The sequence below is a fragment of the Carettochelys insculpta genome, chromosome 30, assembly GCF_033958435.1.
Source record: "Carettochelys insculpta isolate YL-2023 chromosome 30, ASM3395843v1, whole genome shotgun sequence".
In the NCBI taxonomy this organism is placed as follows: domain Eukaryota; kingdom Metazoa; phylum Chordata; order Testudines; family Carettochelyidae; genus Carettochelys; species Carettochelys insculpta.
Genome location: NC_134166.1, coordinates 8,919,227 through 8,937,873, shown reverse-complemented (window position 1 = coordinate 8,937,873; position 18,647 = coordinate 8,919,227). Strand labels below are relative to the sequence as shown.

General features: G+C 58.1%; 1 protein-coding gene across 1 annotated transcript; it reads left to right on the top strand.

Annotated features, from left to right (window-relative positions):
- Positions 1-3,499: 3,499 nt before the first annotated feature.
- TNFAIP8L2 (TNF alpha induced protein 8 like 2) lies at positions 3,500-18,436 on the top strand. The gene is made up of 2 exons (XM_074980999.1): positions 3,500-3,575; positions 16,666-18,436. Exon 2 carries the CDS (start codon positions 16,671-16,673, stop codon positions 17,229-17,231), a length of 561 nt encoding a protein of 186 aa, XP_074837100.1. The 5' UTR covers positions 3,500-3,575; positions 16,666-16,670; the 3' UTR covers positions 17,232-18,436.
- Positions 18,437-18,647: the final 211 nt, after the last annotated feature.

The window sequence follows — 18,647 nt, the reverse complement described above, 5'->3', positions numbered from 1 at the left end:
CCCAGGGCTGTGCCTGGAAAAGGCCTTGACAGCCAGCTCAGACCTGCAAAGAGGCAGCTGCCCTGGGGCTCGGGCGTCAATTGCTTTGGGGTAGCACCGGGCGCCCAGGTGTTGCTGAATACTGCCCAGCCAGGCTAGCAGTATAGCCTCAGGCGGAGGGTGGGGTGGGAACCAAGTAGTTAAAGCCTAAGATTTTGTTCCAGTCCATGGGTGATGCACTGATCCTGGCTAGTCCTCAGCCCTCACTTAACAGCAGCCCGTCGGGGAGGGCGGAGGGAACAAAGGAGTGGGTGGATGCTGCCCTGGCTGGCTAATAAGCACCACATACAACAAAGCAGGAGCCACTGCACCCTTTTGCAAGGGTCCTTCTCAACAGCTGGGGGGTCTCAATCTTTCCTATACTGGGACTCCCTTTTCCTGACCGCTCCCTGCATCCGCCAGCCCGCCCTATCTAGCCTGGGGCCCTCCCCCACTCAATAGCAGATGGGGGTCCCTGATCCCTCTTAGAAGGTGCCACCCCCCCACCACCCTTGCAGCGAGCAGCCCTGCTGCAGAGCTCCAGGGCCAGGCTGGCTGCAGACTCAGGCAGGCTTCGCTTGGTGCTTTGAGGGGCAGCTGACAGCTCTGAGGCTGGGGACCCCAAAGGAAAGGGAGGGCCGGCGTGACGCCTGGCAGAGAGGGGCAGGCAGAAGATGGAGACACCACGGCCTCACAGGGTTTGCCCCAGCTGCAGCTGAATGCCCTGGCTCAGCTGATCCCTTCCGGTGAGATGCCACCGTGTGAGACAGGAAGCTAGCAGGAAACTCCCAGCTGCCTGGGGAAATCATTCATCCTTTACCCCACCCAGGCTTGTTTTTCTCAATGAATGAGACGATGCTGGGTTAGGAGCAGCCGGGGATGGGTAGTGCCCATGGAATGGCTGGTTCTCCCTGCCCCCACTGAAACCAGTCCAGGCACCATCCCCCAGCCACTCCCACACACAGCGCCCCCCTCCCGAGGCTGACATGCCCCCTCCAGGCCCTATTGTGCTGCTCACTGCACAGTCCCCAGACAAGATTCAGGCCCATTTTCCAGGTGCTGCTGGGACTCGAGGCCAAAGCCAGCCCCCAGCCAGAAGAGCTCCTGCTCTAGACAGACAAAGAAGGCCCAGAGCAGGGGAAAGGCAGAGCTCTTATTATCCCCATTTTAGAGATGAGGGGAACTGGGGCCCTGCAGGTTCCAGTCTGGGCAGCTGAACAGCCGAACCTCAGGGGACATCCCTGGGACTGGGGGTGCTCAGGCTCCTTGGCAGAGCCTAGGTGCTGCCTGGAGAGCTGTCAGGCAGGGCAGCCCCAGCACCCCACCTAACCCGAGCGGAACTGCAAGAGGAAGAGCCAGGCTGGCCTCTCAGGGCGCGAGTGCGCTGAAGAGGAAGTGGGGGAGGTGGGGGGGCAGATGGCAGATAAAGGAAGAGGCTTAAAGTGCATGCGCTTGGCAGACAGTGCTGCTTGCGGGGCTGGGGGCGGGGGTCTGCTGACTTGCTCTTCAAGGGCTGGAGACTCAGATAGCTCAGCTGCACTGCAATCCTCTGTCCTCAGGCCTCCACAGGTACCTGCGTGGGACAGGACTGGCCCCTGCTGCTATGAATCCTGCTCCCTGCAAAGAAATAATCAGCCACCCCTTTACCAGCCAGGAACCCCATACATAGCACATTCCCAAGGACGGTGGGCACTTTAGCCCTAATTTTCAGATGGGAAACTGAGGCGCGGGGAGGCCTAGTGACAGAGACAGGAAGCCAGGGTCTCCACAGCCTCAGCCAGTTCTCTATTCATTAGGCCGCCCTGCTTTCCCCTCACAGCAATTGGTTGCCCAGGAGCACTTTTGTTTTCATGGAGAAGTCCAGTTAGATGGGGGAGGTAAGTGAGGTTGTGCGCTGCCGTTCGTACGAGAGGCCCTAGCATGCTAAGTGCTGCACAAAGGTGCACACACAAGCATATCTTTGCCCCACAGTGAACCGACAAAGGCTGACTTTACTGAGGGGAAATTGAGGCACAGGAAAGTGCAGCAAACCACCCCAGTGAGGGCGGGACAGCAACGGAGCCAGGAATTGAACCCAGCACTCCAACCCACCGCTCTACCCACTCACCCAGCCTCTGCATTTCATCCAGCACCCCTAGACAGGAATCTGTTTCAGCTCCTCTCCCTTTAGGGACTGCTGCAGAGCCCTCAGCAATCAACAGGCAAACACCCCTCGACTCCGGTGGGCTTTGGAATCATCGGCCCAGGCAGGACCACTGGGAGAATCTCGGTTGGCGCAGGCCAGAGCAGAGCTGCAGGGAAGCCTCAGGTGGATTTAAAAACAGCTGGTGAAAGAGATCAAGCCCCATGGCCAGGAGCTGCCCCTCTCTGGGGGTTCCCAGGATCATCCCTTTCTGGAGGCTGCTGGCCTGGGAAATCCATCCTGGGGTACAGCACATGCAGCTGGCTGGTGTTATGGGCACGGGAGCATCCTGGCTGACTCTTTTTGCTGGGCCACGGAAGCAGCATTGTTAAGCTGAGCTCCTGCTCACGCCCTTCCAGACCCACCACTTACTGGGCCACAAGCAATAGGTCGCACTCAGGGCTGGCAGGACTCCACAGCAGATGTCCAGATTGCATGGGGGCTGCTGCTGATGCAAAGTGATGGGCCCCTTGAACACCCCCAAAGGAATGACCATTGGGCTTGATGGTGCTCAGGCTGCTGAGCTCCGGGGCTCACTGACACAGCCTGCTGCCCCCAGTGTTTGCAAAGGGACACAGCCCCATGGATCCCAGGAAGGGTTCCCTGTAAGTTGAGCACTTGGGGGGACTCACTAGTCCTAGGTGTTAGGGGTCCCAGCTGCCTGCCTCAGCTCTGACAGGCCAGCCCCGGCTCCGCCAAGGCCAAGAGCTGATCTAGCGGTTAGAGCAAGGGGGACTAGGAGCCAGGACTCCTGCACCAGGTTGCTGGCTCTGGGCGGGGGGTGGGGGCTAGTGGCTGGAGGGGGCTGGGATTCGGGAGTCCGGAGTGCTCCGTCCAGCCTTCGGGGGCGCTTAGGGGCCAGTGCTTAGGCAGAGGGAATGGAAAGCAGATCTCTGGCCCTGGGCAGTGACCCCGCGTGCCTCAGTCTCCCTGCCTATACCAGGAGACTAACTGGATCCGGGCCAGCCAGCTGGGGCAGCGGCCAGAGCACTGGCCTGGGAGCCAGAACCCCCGGCTTGTGCTGCCAGGTCGAGGACTCCCTCTCGCTGCCCCGGCCCCGTGCCTCAGTTTCCCTCCCTGCTGAAGGGCGATGCTGAGCAGGTGCTGGGAGGGGGCAGCCCCGGCGGGTCCCTCAGGAGCAGGCGGGCGGCCGCCGGCTCAGGCTGAAGACAAAGATCTCCGGAAGCGGAGGGAGGGAACCCAGATCCCCCCGGCCGCGCCTGGCCCGCCCGCTTCCCTGGGAGCCGCCGGAGCCCCGAGGTGAGTCCGCTCCGTCAGCTGACAGGGCGGGCCCCGGCCACGGTTCCTCAAGGAAGTCTCGCCGGGTGCTGCTCGCCGGGGGCTGCCCGGGGCTCGCGGCCGGAGCGGGCAGGCGGTGAGTGGCCGCGGGCGCGTGGGGCCGCTCGGGGTCGGTTCAGCCTCGGCCGGAGGGAGCCGGGCTGGAGCCGGGCCGCCGCTCCGGCTTCCTGCCGCGCCGAGCGCCCCGGGGCACCGGGGCCGCGGGCGGGGGGGTGAGCCGGGAGCCAGGCAGGACTCCTGGGTTCTGCCCGCAGCTCGGGGGGACGGGTGGAGAAGGAGCCGGGGGCCGCTGGGCTCTGAGCTCGCTCCCCGCGGGGGGGGGGGGGCACAGTGCCTAGTGGTTAGAGCGGGGCGCTGGGGAGCCTCGAGAGCGGGGTTAGCGTGGGGGGCTGGCAGCCAGGACTCCTGGGCTCTAGGCCTGGCTCGGATTGGGGGGGGGAGGCAGGACTGCAGCGGGGGAGGGTTTAACCCTTTCCGGGCCGGGCAGCGTGGCCCACAAGGGAAGGCGAGGCCCGGAGCAGAAGAGGGGGCGGGGGGAGGCCGGCTGGTTTGTGAGCAGACCCACGTGCAGCCCCGGGCTTTTCTCTGGGTGAATCTGGCTGCCTGGAGCTGTCCCGCGGGGGGGTACGGAGGCCGCTGGCCCCGACACCCCGGATCCACTGAGGGCAAAGGAGGCCTGGGGCAATGGATGGGGTCATCCGATGGGCAGCAACTGCAGAGGGGCCGATGTGCCTGAGTCAGGAGCTGGCTGCAAACCCACTGGCCCTGGGGAAACTGCATCACCCAGGCCCCTCTTGTCCAGCACCACCAGGGCAACGGGGACCGCCAGCAGGGGCCCAGGGAGCAGCGACTGCCTCGTGGGGCTGTGGGGCGCTCAGGCAGTTGCAGTGCCCCCAACAGAGGTGGGGCCACGGGCCTGCCGAAATGCCCTGGTGCTTGGTGGAGGAAGGCCCAGCCATGGCTCAGGCTGCTGGCACCGTGGCACAGTGAATACCGCCTGGCACCCCAGATGGGCACTGAGCAGGTTGCCGGGGAGGGGGGCACCTGCTGGCAGAGTGGAGAGAGGAACTGGGGTGCACAGCAGCCCCCATGGGTGTGGGTCGAGGGGTTAATGGGACAAGATCTTGGAAAAGGATGGCAGCTCTCCTGCAGTCACTCCCAGTCACAGGGGCAGTGTTTTCTAATGGTTAGAGCGCGGGCATGTGCTCTGCTGTGGGGTGACCCATGGGCAGGCACAACCTTCCATGTGCCTCAGTTTCCCCATATGTGACCCAGTGGTGATGACACTGACCTCCTAAGGGAACAGCTTGGGGACTTACTGGTGACAAATGTTAGGTCTGGTTATTACTGAGTTCGCGCTCTCCATCTCTCTGGGGTATCCCTGTGGGGAAGTCCTGTTGCTTTTGGACATCCCACTGCTCTGCCGGATTCTTCTCTGGGATTTGCATAGGCTGGCAGCTAAGTTAAAGTGCCCGGTGAAGGTGATTTGGCCTCCTGGGGCTGAATGTGCTAACAGCAGCTGGGAGAAGCATGTTTGATCTGAGCAAACCGGCTGAGTCACAGCAGCTCCACTTCCTTGTCTCTTTCCTCTGGGGAGCTGAAAACCTAGAAGCCGCACAAGCCTTGGAACAATCATTGTCTCCGTTTTACACCAGGGAAACTGAGGCACAAAGCAGGCCGAGTATGAACAAAATGCTACAGAGCAAGTCATTAGTAGAAACAAGATTAGACCCCCTGGAACATTCGTGCCCGAGCTCCAGCTCTCATCACTAGGCAGTACTGCCCCCTAGAACCAGCCACAGGGGACCTGACTGCAGAGGCCCAAGCCCTCCACACTAACCACGTTCCCATCAGGAGCCAGGAACAGAACCCCGGCGTCCTGGCACCCAGGCCTCTACTCTCACCACTAATCCCTGACTCGCCATCTGCCCGGCTCTAACCACTAGACAACACTCTCCCCTCTCTCTGGGAAGGGAACCCAGGAGGCCGAGTGGGCACTGTCCTGCTCTGCTTGCTTAACAACACTACAGCTGGGACACGCTTGTCTGCCTATTTGCTGGCAGTGGGATTGTCACGTGGCCAACACGACAGGGACATTTACCAGCTGTTCTCTGGACCTTGCCTGAACGCTGCTTCCACTGAGTGTTTGCCTCCCGGGCAGCTGAGGCTGTTATTCTGTGCCCAGGTTCAAGCCATGTGGCAGCACATCAGGCTGGTGGAGGCCTGCAGCCACCCCCTCCATAGACTTAGGGAGAATCACTTCCTTGCAGACGAGTCCGGCATTGGTGGCGGCACACTGAGGGCCACAGCTACACAGGGACAGGGTGACACCTGCTGGGGGCTAGTCCTGTCCATCAGCTGGCCGACCCCAGGAGGGCATCTAACCCATCCCACCACCTACCATGTCCAGCCCCTGCTCTGCAGCTGCCCATGGCTGAGATCCTGCAGTTTCTGCCCCAGGAAGAAGTTTCGGTCCCTGCAGCTAAGGTTGCGAGAGGAGCAGCAAGAGGCTGAGATTTGCCTTCCAGCTCCAGCACTAACTCACTGTAGGGCCTAGAGCAAGTCACTTTATCTGACAGCTCAGACTCTGCATGTGTAATGTACAGCTAACTGGGCTTTCTCCCCGAGGTCGGCAGCAGGGTAGTTTGTGTTTGCAAAGGACTCCAGAGGGATTTCGTGGCTCCCAGGTTTGCCTCAGCTCCTAGGAGGTTTGTAAAGGCCCTGCCATCAGAATGGGTCAGGGTTGTCGCCACTGGAGAGATGGGGAAACTGAGGCACAGTGTGGTGTCAAATGTCATGGGGCCCATCAGTGCTAGGACTGACACCCAGGAGTCCTGATGTGCAATCGCCCCTCCTCTACTAGCAACATCCACCTGCAGAACCCAGGCGTCCTGGCTCCTACTTACTCTAACTGCTAGGCAAGGTTAGCACTGCGGCCCCCAGGGATTCCAGCTCAAATCCAATACCGCGTGGTGTCGGGCAAGGGCCCATTATCCCATTAGCAGGGCCTGTCAAGCCTGACAGGACCCACGCGCTGCTGCATGGCTGATTAATTGGGTTTCATGCTAATCTGTCCAGACAATTGACTCGGCTGATTAACCGTCCTCCAGGGACCCAGCGCTGCAGCAGGAGAGCCCCCAGCAGCTTTGAACAGGAGCTAACGAGCTGGCCATGTGCCGCCAGCTCTGAACAGTCAATCACCTTGTACTAGAAAGGCAGTGCTGCTAGCTGGCAGCCGTAGTTGGCTGTTGTCCTCCATGGGGCCCAGTGTGAGGCACTGCCTGGTGCAAAGGGCAAGTCTGAGGAGGGAGCAGGAGGGCCTGGGGCAGGAGGAAGACAGGATGCCCACAGCTGCTGGGGAGGGCGTAGATTCCCACTATCCAGTCTGACTTGCCAGAAGTCAGGTCCCTCACAGCCCAGCTGCCAGCGCTAGCTGCAGACTGCCTGGACTCCTGAGTTCTGTCTCTAGACCTGTCACCAGAGGCAAACGTCAGCGGCTGCGCCCTGGTGCACAGCTCCGCCCCTGCTTGTCACTGAATTGCCAGAGAGCTTTGGAACTCGATGGCTCTGATTCTGGCTTTGGGACCTCACGGCTGGATGTTACCTTCCCCCGCAGCCTGGGGAATAGGCCCGGAGTGAAATTGACTAGAGCGTGAGAAATTGACCTGTCCAGGGTCGCTGGGAAGCCCAACCAGGCATCAGGAATGGGGACACATTGCCTGCACTGCCACGTGCCCGAGAGAGGTGGTGGAATCTCCATCCCTGGAGGTTTTTAAGTCCCAGCTTGACAAAGCCCTGGCTGGGCTGATTCATTTGGGGTTGATCCTGCTTGGGGCAGGGGGCTGGACTCAATGACCTCCTGAGGTCTCTGCCAGCCCTAGGATTGTAGGAGTCTAGGATTCTGTGCCAGAGGGGCAGGGCCCAGGGGCACGACAGTGGTACAGACAGGAGATGTGCCCCGAAAGCTGTGACCTGGCACACGGTTAGGTTAGAGGACAGCTGAGGGGTGGATCCACCTGCAGCAGTGAGATGAGGGCCCCAAAGGGAAAGGATGCAAATGGACAGAGAGGGCAGCACCAGGGCAGTATGCAGCCAGATTGCAGCTCTGTAGCCACAGACGGGCACTGCCCAGGCAGCTGCAGGGCAAGCTTCCTCCCCCCATTTCCTTGCCCCAGAACACAGCAGGTAGAAAGGGAAGAGCTCACACTGCAACTCAGTGGCAGATATGGAGGGAAAACCCAGGAGTCCTGACCCACCACTAGCTGTAACCACTAGCCACCACTGCCAGAGTCCCTGGTAAAAGCCCCAAGATGGGACAATCTTGCAGAGCCCTCAGTTCATCTCCAAGGCGGGAGCTCCGCCCCATCTTGGCCCAAGCCAGCTCACAGGGTGAGTGGAACAAAGGACATCTCCCGGCCTGGCCATCCCAGCTTCCATGCAAAGAGCTGAATCCTTCCAGGAGTGGAAGGGGGCTCTGGGGACAGAGGTCACACCTGCTGAAGGCATCACCAGGCAGCCCAGGAGAGCAGGAATGAGCTGAGCCCTCTCCACTGCCACACAGAGGGCAGCTGCTGTGCTGGAATTTAACCAGGGCAAGCTGCTAGGCAGTGACCTGTCTGCAATCACACAGCCGCTCCATGGCAGAGCTTGGAACAGAACCCAGGCATCCTTTTTCCCCGGGTTCCTTGCCATAACTAGTAGATGCCCCTCCCCTCCTCAAACCAGGGATGGAATCTGAGAGTCCTGACCCTTAAGCCCCCCCACCTCCTCTAACCACTAGATGCCTCTGCCTCCCCAGAGCCAGGAACAGCACCCTGGCAGCCTGACTCCCAGCTTCCCCTGCTGTAGCCATTAGACCCCACTCCCATCCCAGAGCTGGGACTGGAAGTAGGCTCCAACCGCTAGACCCCACGGCACTCCCACAGCATTGCATGTCCTTCTCTAGGCTGGCTGAGCACAGGGAGCCCCATGCCTTGCCTGAGCCACTGTGGGGGATGATGGGACGCAGGACTCTGGTAACAGGAGGAATCAGATAGCAGCACAACACATGCGGCTAGTTTTTTGTATCTGATTACTGTGTTCACTGGATCACATGGCAGGCATTCGTCCCTCCCCTGAGATCCGCCACGGCAGCTGGCTGCAGAGTTCCACCTCATCAACTCAGCAGGGCTGCCAGGCTCCCAGGTGAGGCACAGTCACTCAGCCTGAGCCAGCCTCCTGGTAGCCAAGTCCAGAGGCAGCAGGTTGACTCAGCACGTGGCAGTAGTTCAAGGAGCCTGCAGCTGCCAAAGCACAGCCGAGCAGCTGCAGAGAGCTCTGCCTGCAGCCATTGGCAGAGAATTTCAGCACATCCCCAGGGTGCCCCTAGGCAGGGGGCCTTCCTGAGTCTGCCGCCGGGGCAGCCTGAAACAATAGCTCTTAGGGAGGGCATATGAGGTGACTCTGAACCCTAATGATGCAAATACTAAGGTCATGTGCTCTTTTAGCAAAAATCCAGTTGCCTTCACTGGGTTAAGCTTGGGGCTGGTAGGTGCAGAGAAGAGGCTGGAGGCCTGAGCTACCCTCGTTCATGTAAATTACCTTGTTAACTCTCATTCATAATGGCTACGTCTACACTAGCCAAAAACTTTGAAATGGCCATGCAAATGACCATTGCGAAGTTTACTAATGAAGCGCTGAAATACATATTCGGCGCCTCATTAGCACGCGGGCTGACGCTGCACTTCGAAATTGACGCGGCTCGCTGCCATGTGGCTCATCCAGACGGGGCTCCTTTTCAAAAGGACCCTGGCTACTTCGAAGTCCCCTTATTCCCATCTGCTCATAGGAATAAGAGGACTTCAAAGTAGCCAGGGTCCTTTTGAAAAGGAGCCCCATATGGACGAGCTGTGTCAATTTCGAAGTGCTGCAGCCACCCGCATGCTAATGAGGCACTAAATATGTATTTCAGCGCTTCATTAGTAAACTTCAAAATGGCCATTTGCATGGCCATTTCAAAGTTTTTGGCTAGTGTAGACACGGCCAATGATGACAAGTGGGTCAGTGTAACCAGCAGTGTCTCTTTCACTGCTGAACATTTTTAATGGATGCCTCCAGTTGCCCTGGGACTCGTGAGTGGATTCTGAGCTGTGTATGGCAATATGTCTGTTAACTCTGGACCCTAATGATGGTGAGATTAAATATCAGCGTGATTAGTTATTTCACTAGTGGTCACTTTTTTAGCCAAATTATCCCGCTGCCTTCCAATGCAGTAGGAGCTTGGAGATGATCTAAGGAGTCTGAGTCACTTCCATTATTTCAGTGGCCTGCAAACTGCACCCTGAGGGTGGTGGTGTATAAGATTAACACTGCAGAGGACTTGTGGGAGGAGCTTCGTGGTGGATGGGCGGAGCCTGAGTTACATCTCAGCACCATCTTCCCTTCACTCGCAGTCCAGCGCCTGTTCTGAAATCTTTTCAATATTTGAACTGAGTCTAATCATATAACATAAAAGCAGACCCTGAATTAATAAAGAGTCATTTGACTCAAGAGGGTCCCACATCCCACCCTGTCCATGTGCCAGGCCAAGCCCCCGTTACCAGCATTCCCATTTCCTGCTCTCATCTCTTCCAAAGGTGCCTGTCCCCCATCTGTTCCCATGACCTTGTCTTAACCCAGCGGACAATGGGGTCGGTAGAACAGGGACCAGACAAATCCGGCCTCCCCGGGAAGCACTGGACTTGGGCTCAGGAAGACCCAGGGCTGTTATACCAAGAGACCAAGAGAAAAACAGGAAGCAAAGCCAAGTGTGTGTGAGACAAAGAGAGCACAACTTTCTCCTTCTCTAAGGGAGGCTCTCAGAGAGCTTTGCAAACGCTCATGAAGCATCCCAGCCCACCTGGACGGCCAGCCTTGGTGTTGGCAGTGGGCATTCAAGGGCTGCTCTGCCCAAGGACCTATCACAGGAGGCCTCCGTGCCTCAGTTTCCCCAATGGATAAGCAGAAAGCCTTTGGTTGCCTTCTCTATTTCAGTCGTGAGCTGTTCAGGGCAGGGAGCATCTCCCTCCCTGGGTCTGTAGAGCTGGGGCCTGGAGGGGGCTGGGACCTTCCCATGCTGCTGGCTTAGTAATTGAGAATTTGATTCTGCGGCCTGGCTGGGGCAGAGGGGAGGAGCGAGGGCTTTGTTTCTAGCTCTTTTGCAACTCTCGCCTGTGGTGAGAGGCACTTCCTGGCAGCTTTGCAGTAAGGGTGGGGAGCCGGGGTTCTGGGCAGGGTGGGCAGCCTCTGTCCGGCCAGCCCGAGCACGTGGAGCCAACGACACAAATGCAGACCCCTTGGGGGTGGCAGCAGCAGCTCTGCCACGCACCGGGAATTTCCCTCTTTGCCAAAGGCGGCAGAGCTGCAGGGCTAAAGATATGGATTGTGTGGGCAGCGCTGCCAGCACGGCCTGTTGAGATGCAGGCAGAACCAGCCCAGCCTCCTCCCACACCTGCTCTGCTGTGCTGTCCCGCTCCTCCATCCAGCGTCACCCCAGCCCCTGCAATGCTGCGCTGTCCTCCTGTAATGTCCTCTCCGATACTGAATCACTCCCTGTACCACCAGTCCCCAATACCACACCAGTGCACCATCCCCTGCACCACCAGCCCCCGATACCGCACCACTGCACCATGCCCTGCAGTGCCAGCCCCTGCTACTGCAACACTGCAACACTGCACCGCTGCCCCATCCCCCGCACCACCAGCCCCCGATACTGCACCACTGCACCATGCACTGCAGTGCCAGCCCGATACCGCACCACTGCACCACTGCCCCATCCCCTGCACCACCAGCCCCTGATACCACACCACTGCACCATGCCCTGCAGTGCCAGCCCCTGCTACTGCACCACTGCCCCATCCCCTGCACCACCAGCCCCCAATACTGCACCACTGCACCATGCCCTGCAGGGCCAGACCCTGGTACAGCCCCACTGCACCAAGTCCTGCAGTGCCAACCCCTGATACCGCAGCACTGCAACACTGCCTCATCCCCTGCAATGCCAGCTCCCGATCCTGCTTCACTGCCTCTTCCTGTGACACTGCAGCACGCCCTGCAACATCCTCTCTGATACTGCACCACTCCCTGCAATGCTAGCCCTAGATACTGCACCACTGCCTCCCCTGAATCACTGCCCCATCCCCTGCAACACCAGCCCCGATACTAAACCACTGCACCGTGCCCTGCAGTGCCAGCCCCTGATACTGCACCACTGCAACACTGCCCCATCCCCTGCAACGCCAGCCACCCACATCCTGTACCACTTCCTCCTCCTGTGACACTGCACCGCACCCTGCAATATCCTCTCTGACACTGCCATGCCAGCCCCCAATACTGCCCCCCCCGCAGTGCCATCCAAGCTGATGCTGCACCATCCCCACAGCACCAGTGCCCCCAACTCCCTGCATTAGCCCCGCCCACCACACTACGTCCCAGCTCAGCATCACCCCAGCAACTGCTCCCCCTCCCCCCACCTCAGGCCAGGGCTGCCCCAGGTTGTTCTTTCCTTACCAGGGCCTCAGGCAGCCCTGCCCCTGGCTGAACAAAAAGGGGCTTTAAGGCCTCCCTGCCCCCTCCCCCCAGTGCAGGCAGTGAGGCCCAGCTCCACCAAGGTATTTAGCACCACACTCCCCAGGAGTGAGATGCCCAAAGACTGATAAAGCTCTGAGCGCCAAGGGCCCACCCAGCAAGGGGCTGGCTGCTGGGAGCGATAGGAGGGAAGGGGACTGCTGCCCCTACATGAGGGGGCGACCATGGTGGGAAGGAGTCTGCAGAGCGGGCATTTGCTTTCCTGGGGTTCCCTTCCCCCGCTCCTCCCTGCAGCTCCCAAAGCAAAGAGGTGCCTGGCCTGCCCCTCCGCCTGCCGGAGATGAACACTGCTGTCGTTGCTCAGGGGTGCTCCGCTGCAGGGGGGCTCAGTAGGGGGCGCTCTCCCTCCCGAGTCGCTGTTGGCCCCAGTGCAGTGCCAGGGATGTTGGGCTGCCGGGGTCAAGAGGTGATGCCAGTGGGCTCTAGGGGGCGCCGTGCTGCAAGCAGCAGGGTGGGAGAAACAGCAGGGGGTGCTCTCTCCTGGGTCTCTGCTGACCCCAGTGCGGCACTAGGGGGCGCTGTGCTGCAGGGAGTAGGAGGGAGGTGCTTAACAGGGCATGCCGTTTGCAGGCAGTTCTGACCCCCGTGTGGTTGGGGGGCACTGTGCTGCAGGGAGCTGCTTTGGGGGCTCATTCAGGGATGCTCCCCCTTCCTAGTTAGTGCAGACCTCAGTGTGGCACCTGGGGGCAGGGGGGCTGCAGTCTTTCAGAACAAGCCCTGGAGCCAAGCCCTGTTTCCCAGGAGGGGAACTGAGGCACGGACAGCTGCTCTGCTGCGCCAACCCAGAAAGAGAACCCAGGTCTGCAGAGAACGAGCTCACCCTTCCTCTGCCAGCTGGGGCTTTGCTCTTCAGGCCTTTCCGGCTTCAGCCCTGCCCCTGGCTTGCCAACAGCTGCACTTCCCTCCACTTCCTAACTCACACAAAGCCAGGAGCCCTGCTGGGAACCCTGGCTGCCCAGGCCTCCTTCCGGGGGGAAGTCCCAGCCAGACAGTCAGGGAACCTCACGCCCAGAAATTCCCTCAAGGAAGAATCTGCAATGAGCCAAACAAGACCTTCCACTGGAGCCAGTTAAACTGGCACAGGCCCTTCCCTAGCAGGGCCTCCAGTCAGAATAACCAGGAGCCTTCCTCTTCCCCACAGATCCATGCTCCTCTTCCCCACCCCTTTCCCCCTTCCCCAGTCCAGCTCATTCAGACATGTCACAATCCAGGCAGAGCAGCACTGTGGCCACTGGGACCTCAGGATTATAGTGGAAGAAAGGTTGGATACGAGAAAGCAATGTGCCCTTGTAGCCAAGCAGGCCAATGGCATATTAGGGTGCCTTAGGAGGAGCATTTTGAACAGATCTAGCAAGGTTGTTGTTCCCCTCTATTTGGCGCTGGTGAGGCCACATCTGGAATATTGTGTCCAGTTTTGGGGCCCCCAGTATAAAAAGGATGTGGATTTGCTGGAGCAGGTTCAGCGGAGGGCAACAAAATGATTAAGGGGCTGGAGCACAAGACCTGTGAGGAGAGGCTGAGGGATTTGGGTTTGTTTAGTTTACAGAAGAGAAGACTGAGGGGTGATTTAATAGCAGCCTTCAACTTCCTGAAGGGGAGCTCTAAAGAGGAAGGTGAGAAAATGTTCTCAGTGGTGTCAGATGGCAGAACAAGGAGCAATGGTCAGAAGTTACAGAGGGAGAGAAGTAGGCTGGATATTAGTAAAAACTACTTCACCGGGGGGTGGTGAAGCACTGGAATGCTTTACCTCGAGAGGTGGTGGATTCTCCATCCCTAGAGGTTTTCAAGTCCCAGCTTGACAAGCTCCTGGCTGGGATGACTTAGTTGGGGTTGATCCTGCTTTGTGCAGAGGGCTGGACTCGATGACGTCCTGAGGTCCCTTCCAGCCCTAGGAGTCTATGATTCTGGGGGGGCTGAGCTGTCAGCACCTGACCCCAGTGTGGTGGTGACCCCCAGAGGGGGCCTGTGCTGCAGGGAGCAGGGGGCTGTATCTGTAGGCAGTGCTGTCCCCTCCCAGTTAGTTGTGCCCCCTTGCGCTGACCCAGAGGTGGCTGCATTTCAGCCTGGACTCTTGGGACCAGTATACACAGCAAAATTATTTTGAAATAACTTTGTGAGCGTCTACGCAACGCAACCACTATTTCAAAATTGCGGGTGGCTTATTTCGAATTTGGTAAACCTCATTGTATGTGGAATATTGCCTATTCCGAAATAGATGTGTTGGAGTGAGGGCTGTGTAGACAGGGAATTGGAGCTGTTTCGAAATAAGATGTTCCAGTATAGTTTATGTTGAAATAATTCTGCTGTGTAGACGTCATATTTCAGACTAGAGCCCCGTTAGCTGTGCTAACAGGGGTTCTAATGCAAAATAGGCTCGACTGTGTGTGAACACACTATTTTGGAATAAGTTTTACTCATTCCAGGGCTTCCCTGTAGTACAGACACATTATTCTGGAGTAATTTATTCTGGAATAATAACACTGGAATAAACAACAAGAAGTCCTGTGGCACCTTGTAGACTAACAGATATTTTGGAGCATCAGCTTTCGTGGGCAAAGACCTGCTAAGCTGTTCTGGAAGAACTTTGCTGTGTAAACATAATCTTTGTGGATGAAAAGTGCCAGAAAGCAAATATCAGAAGCCAAGACTGCAAAGGGTGATTTGGGGACACCCAGAAGAGCAGCTGAAAAGTCAAGGAAGAGCCCCTGCTGCTCCATGGCACAGTTGGTTTAAAATGCACAACACTTTAAAAAGTAATCAGTACATTTGGGGGAAGGAGCTTTTTTTGGGGCCAGCCAGGCTTCGAGCCATCAGAGGTGGGAGGTAGCTTTTGCCAGCAGCCACAACGGCTAGAAGATGACTGTTTTTCACTATGAAAGCTGAGACTGTCAGGTCATCACAGGACTCTTGGAGCCAGGGCTTGAAGAAAGATATTAAATAATGTGACATTGTGCTAGAATCTCCTCTTAAGGAACCTGGATTTTTTTTTCCAGGGGTGTCGGGGCCGGGGGGGAAACACGTGTTCAGAACTTTCTCAGGATCAGGCCTGCAGAAATTAATGAACTCCAAATCACACTACAGAAAACCCTGTGTGTTAGTTTACTTTTGGCTGCTGCCCTTGCAGATGATGCTCTCTGTTTCTAAGGCAAGGCATCCTTTCTGCCTGCTTGTCTGGATGAGGCTATCCCCCTTGCCATGTAAGCTGAGGACCTCACCGTCTACAATGTATTTTTTCCCCACCACACCTCTGAGAGGTAGGGCAGTTATCCCCATTGGGGGGGTGGGGAAACTGAGCCAATGAGCAGTGAGCCGACTTGCCCAAGGTCATGCCAGAAGTTGTGGCAGAGGATGGACTTAAGGCTGGTTTGGCTAAGTGGTTGCCCTAACCACTAGGCCATCCTTCTTCGCAAAAGGAGGCTGGGGGCCAGCAGGGAATGGCTTTGTGCCAGCTGACTCTGGGGTGTGGCCCCAGTGGCTGTGGTTCCAGCTGTTAAATGTACGTTATGGGCCTAATGCCAAACTTGAATTGCATTGTAAACGCAGGCAGAGTTCCACTAAGTAGTCCGGGGTATTGTTTGAGTCCTTCGCACTGTAACTCTTTACCAGGGTGCAGCTGCGTGGACAGGGAACTGGGCTGGTTCTCTACCAGCTGGATGACTGGGAGTGAGTTGCCCTGCCTCAGTTTCCCCCTCTCTTAAGCAGGGATAGCCACACTGCCCCTCCTTTGTCGAGCACCTTGAGGACCAAGCACAATACCAGAGCACCCAGGAGCTTCTGGGGCACAGTGCAGGGTTACTGGTTTGCATCACACAGAGAGGGGGGGGTCTGGATTTAACACCAGGCCTGACACCCCCAAAGGCCAGTACATTTAGAGCAGCTCTTGCGACTAAACTGGCACAGTTGCAAAAAACCAAATAGCCAGTTGGCCTCCAGAGATGTAACTGCGAAAGGAGCCGGTGTCATGAGCTTAGTTCTCAGCCCAGTTCCCGACAAACCCTTATTGCAGAAGCCTCTGGCTCCCAGAATTGCTGCCCCAGAGCGGGGCAAACTCACCCCACTGGGGTTCCAGGCCAGCAGTGGCATGGGAGGCAGGAAGGGGAAGCAAAGACCCTCACACAAGCTGAGCACTGGCTGCCTCACTGCAGGCTTGGCCAAGCTGCTGGACACTTTCCAATGCACCCACATCCTTTCTCTACTGGGGGTGGGGTCCAGAACTGGACACAATATTCCAGATGTGGCCTCACCAGCACTGAATAGAGGGGAATAATAACTTCTCTAGATCTGCTGGAAATGCTTCTCCTAATGCACCCCAATATGCTATTAGCCTTCTTGGCTACAAGGGCACACTTGTCTGCTGCACTGCTGCTTAGTCAGTTGGTTCCCAGGCTGTAACAGTGCTTGGGTTTCTCCCATCCCAAATGCAGGACTCTACACTTGTTCTTGTTGAACCGCATCAGATTTCTTTGGGCCCAATCCTCCAAGGTCGCAGCCCATGACCTTCCCCACAAAGCCCTGTGCCCCTGCCGGCTCCCCTAATGGCAGCATCTCTCTCCCCACTGCAGTCGTGATGGAGACGTTCAGCTCCAGGAACCTGGCCATGCAGGCCGAGAAGAAAATCCTGAGCCGCATGGCCAGCAAGTCGGTGGTGAATGCGTTTCTGGATGACACCAGCAGCGAGATCCTGGACGAGCTCTACCGGGTCTCCAAGCTGCACACCCAGAACCGGGCCGAGGCCCAGAAGGTCATTAAGAACCTCATCAAGGTGGCTGTCAAGATCAGCGTGCTGTACCGCAACAACCGCTTCAGCCCCAGCGAGCTGAGCCTGGCCGAGGAGTTCAAGCAGAAGCTGCACCAGGGCGCCATGACGGCCGTCAGCTTCTACGAGGTGGAGTTCACCTTCGAGGCAGGCGTGCTGGCCCAGCTGCTGCAGGACTGCCGGGACTTGATGCTCCGGCTGGTGGAGAAGCACCTGACGGCCAAGTCCCATGGGCGCATACGCCACGTCTTCGACCACTTCGCTGACGGCAACCTGCTCAGCCAGCTCTACAGCCCCGGGGAGCCCTACCGGCCCCACCTGCAGAAGATCTGCCAGGGCTTGAACAAGCTGATAGAAGAGGGGAAGCTGTGAGCGGGCTGGGAGGGGCCTGGCCTTTCTCCTCCTCCTCAGCCAACCATGGATTATGGGAGTCGGGGCTTGTATCCTGGCGGCGACTTGGAGTACGTCACTCCCTTAGGCACCTATGGGACTCCGAGCCCCAAAAGACCTTCAGGGTGACGGGGGGGGGAGAACTGGATGAGCCAATCTGGGGTGGACCAGTTGCGCTCAGGACTGACCACACCGGCCACAGCCATCTCCAGTGACTCTAGCAGAGCTGTTGGTCTTGTACACATTCGTCTTGTTCTCATTACTAACACGTTCACAGGGGAGAAGCCGCATCCACCTCCTCATGCTGGGGGCAGAATCTGGCGGGGGGGGGAGCTGAGGCCAGCCTGGGGTGCCCCATCTGGATGCTGGCAGGTGCTGCACCCCTTTGAAAGTTCAACCAGCTGCATAGCAGTTCCCCCAAAGTTTCACTTTGAGAGACTGGCTGGAGTGCAGGGGTGGGGCTGGGTCATTTCCCGCTGCATTGGAGGGCTGGGCCAATGGAACGGATAAATTACCTTTCTCCCCAGCGCTCCCCTTGCAGGTCACCCCAGGCCACAGGGACCAGCTGAGGCTCCACCAAGACACAGAGGGGGTGGCAGACATTGACGTAGGCACCAAGAGCACATAACCCCAACACCTGGGACGAAGCGGGAAAGGACCAGCTGCCAGCATGAGCCCCCAGACTTGCCACACGGCTCCCTTGAGGGCTACCCTCAGCTGTGGCGCTCTGCCCCGCTGGGCTGGCAGCATGCTCAGGTTTCAGAGCTCAGCTTCTGCCAGGCAGCATTTAGGACTTTCTCTCCTCCACCTGGCCAATGATACAGGCAAGGCCCCAGGCATGGTGAGAATGAGGGGGGCCTGCATGGGCCAGAACATCTGTGTCAGGCTAGGGCCTGCCAGGCAAACAGAAGAGTCCTGCCCGTGGACCTGCTTCTCTCACTCTCCTCCTGCCCCAACCCCTCATCCGCATCACACAGCAGCTAATTTTTAAATGGTTCGAATAAACGTTGTTCTGTGCACCAAGGCCTGTGGGATGTGCAGCACCATTAGAAACACAGGCTGCTGGCTGGGGGCACTCTGCTGATCAGCTGGGCGGTATCTGAATCTCTCCTGGGTGGCTGCCCAAGGGCTCAGCTGACAGGGACCACTGATGACCTGCTGGTGCCAGGATCTCTTCTTCCCCCAGAGTTGTCGCACTTGCTCAAACTCCACAGGCCCCTGAGCAGGGACAGGAGGGCACCCAGGGCCTGACCTCTTTTAAGCAGCAGTGCTGAGCTGACTAGGTGCAGCTGTTACCATCGCAGAGAGGGGCCAGGCTGGACCAAAGGGAGCTGTGACCTGAGGGGTGGGGCGATTGTCCCTCTATAGCAGAGCACAAGGAGGCTGCCGAACCCAGAC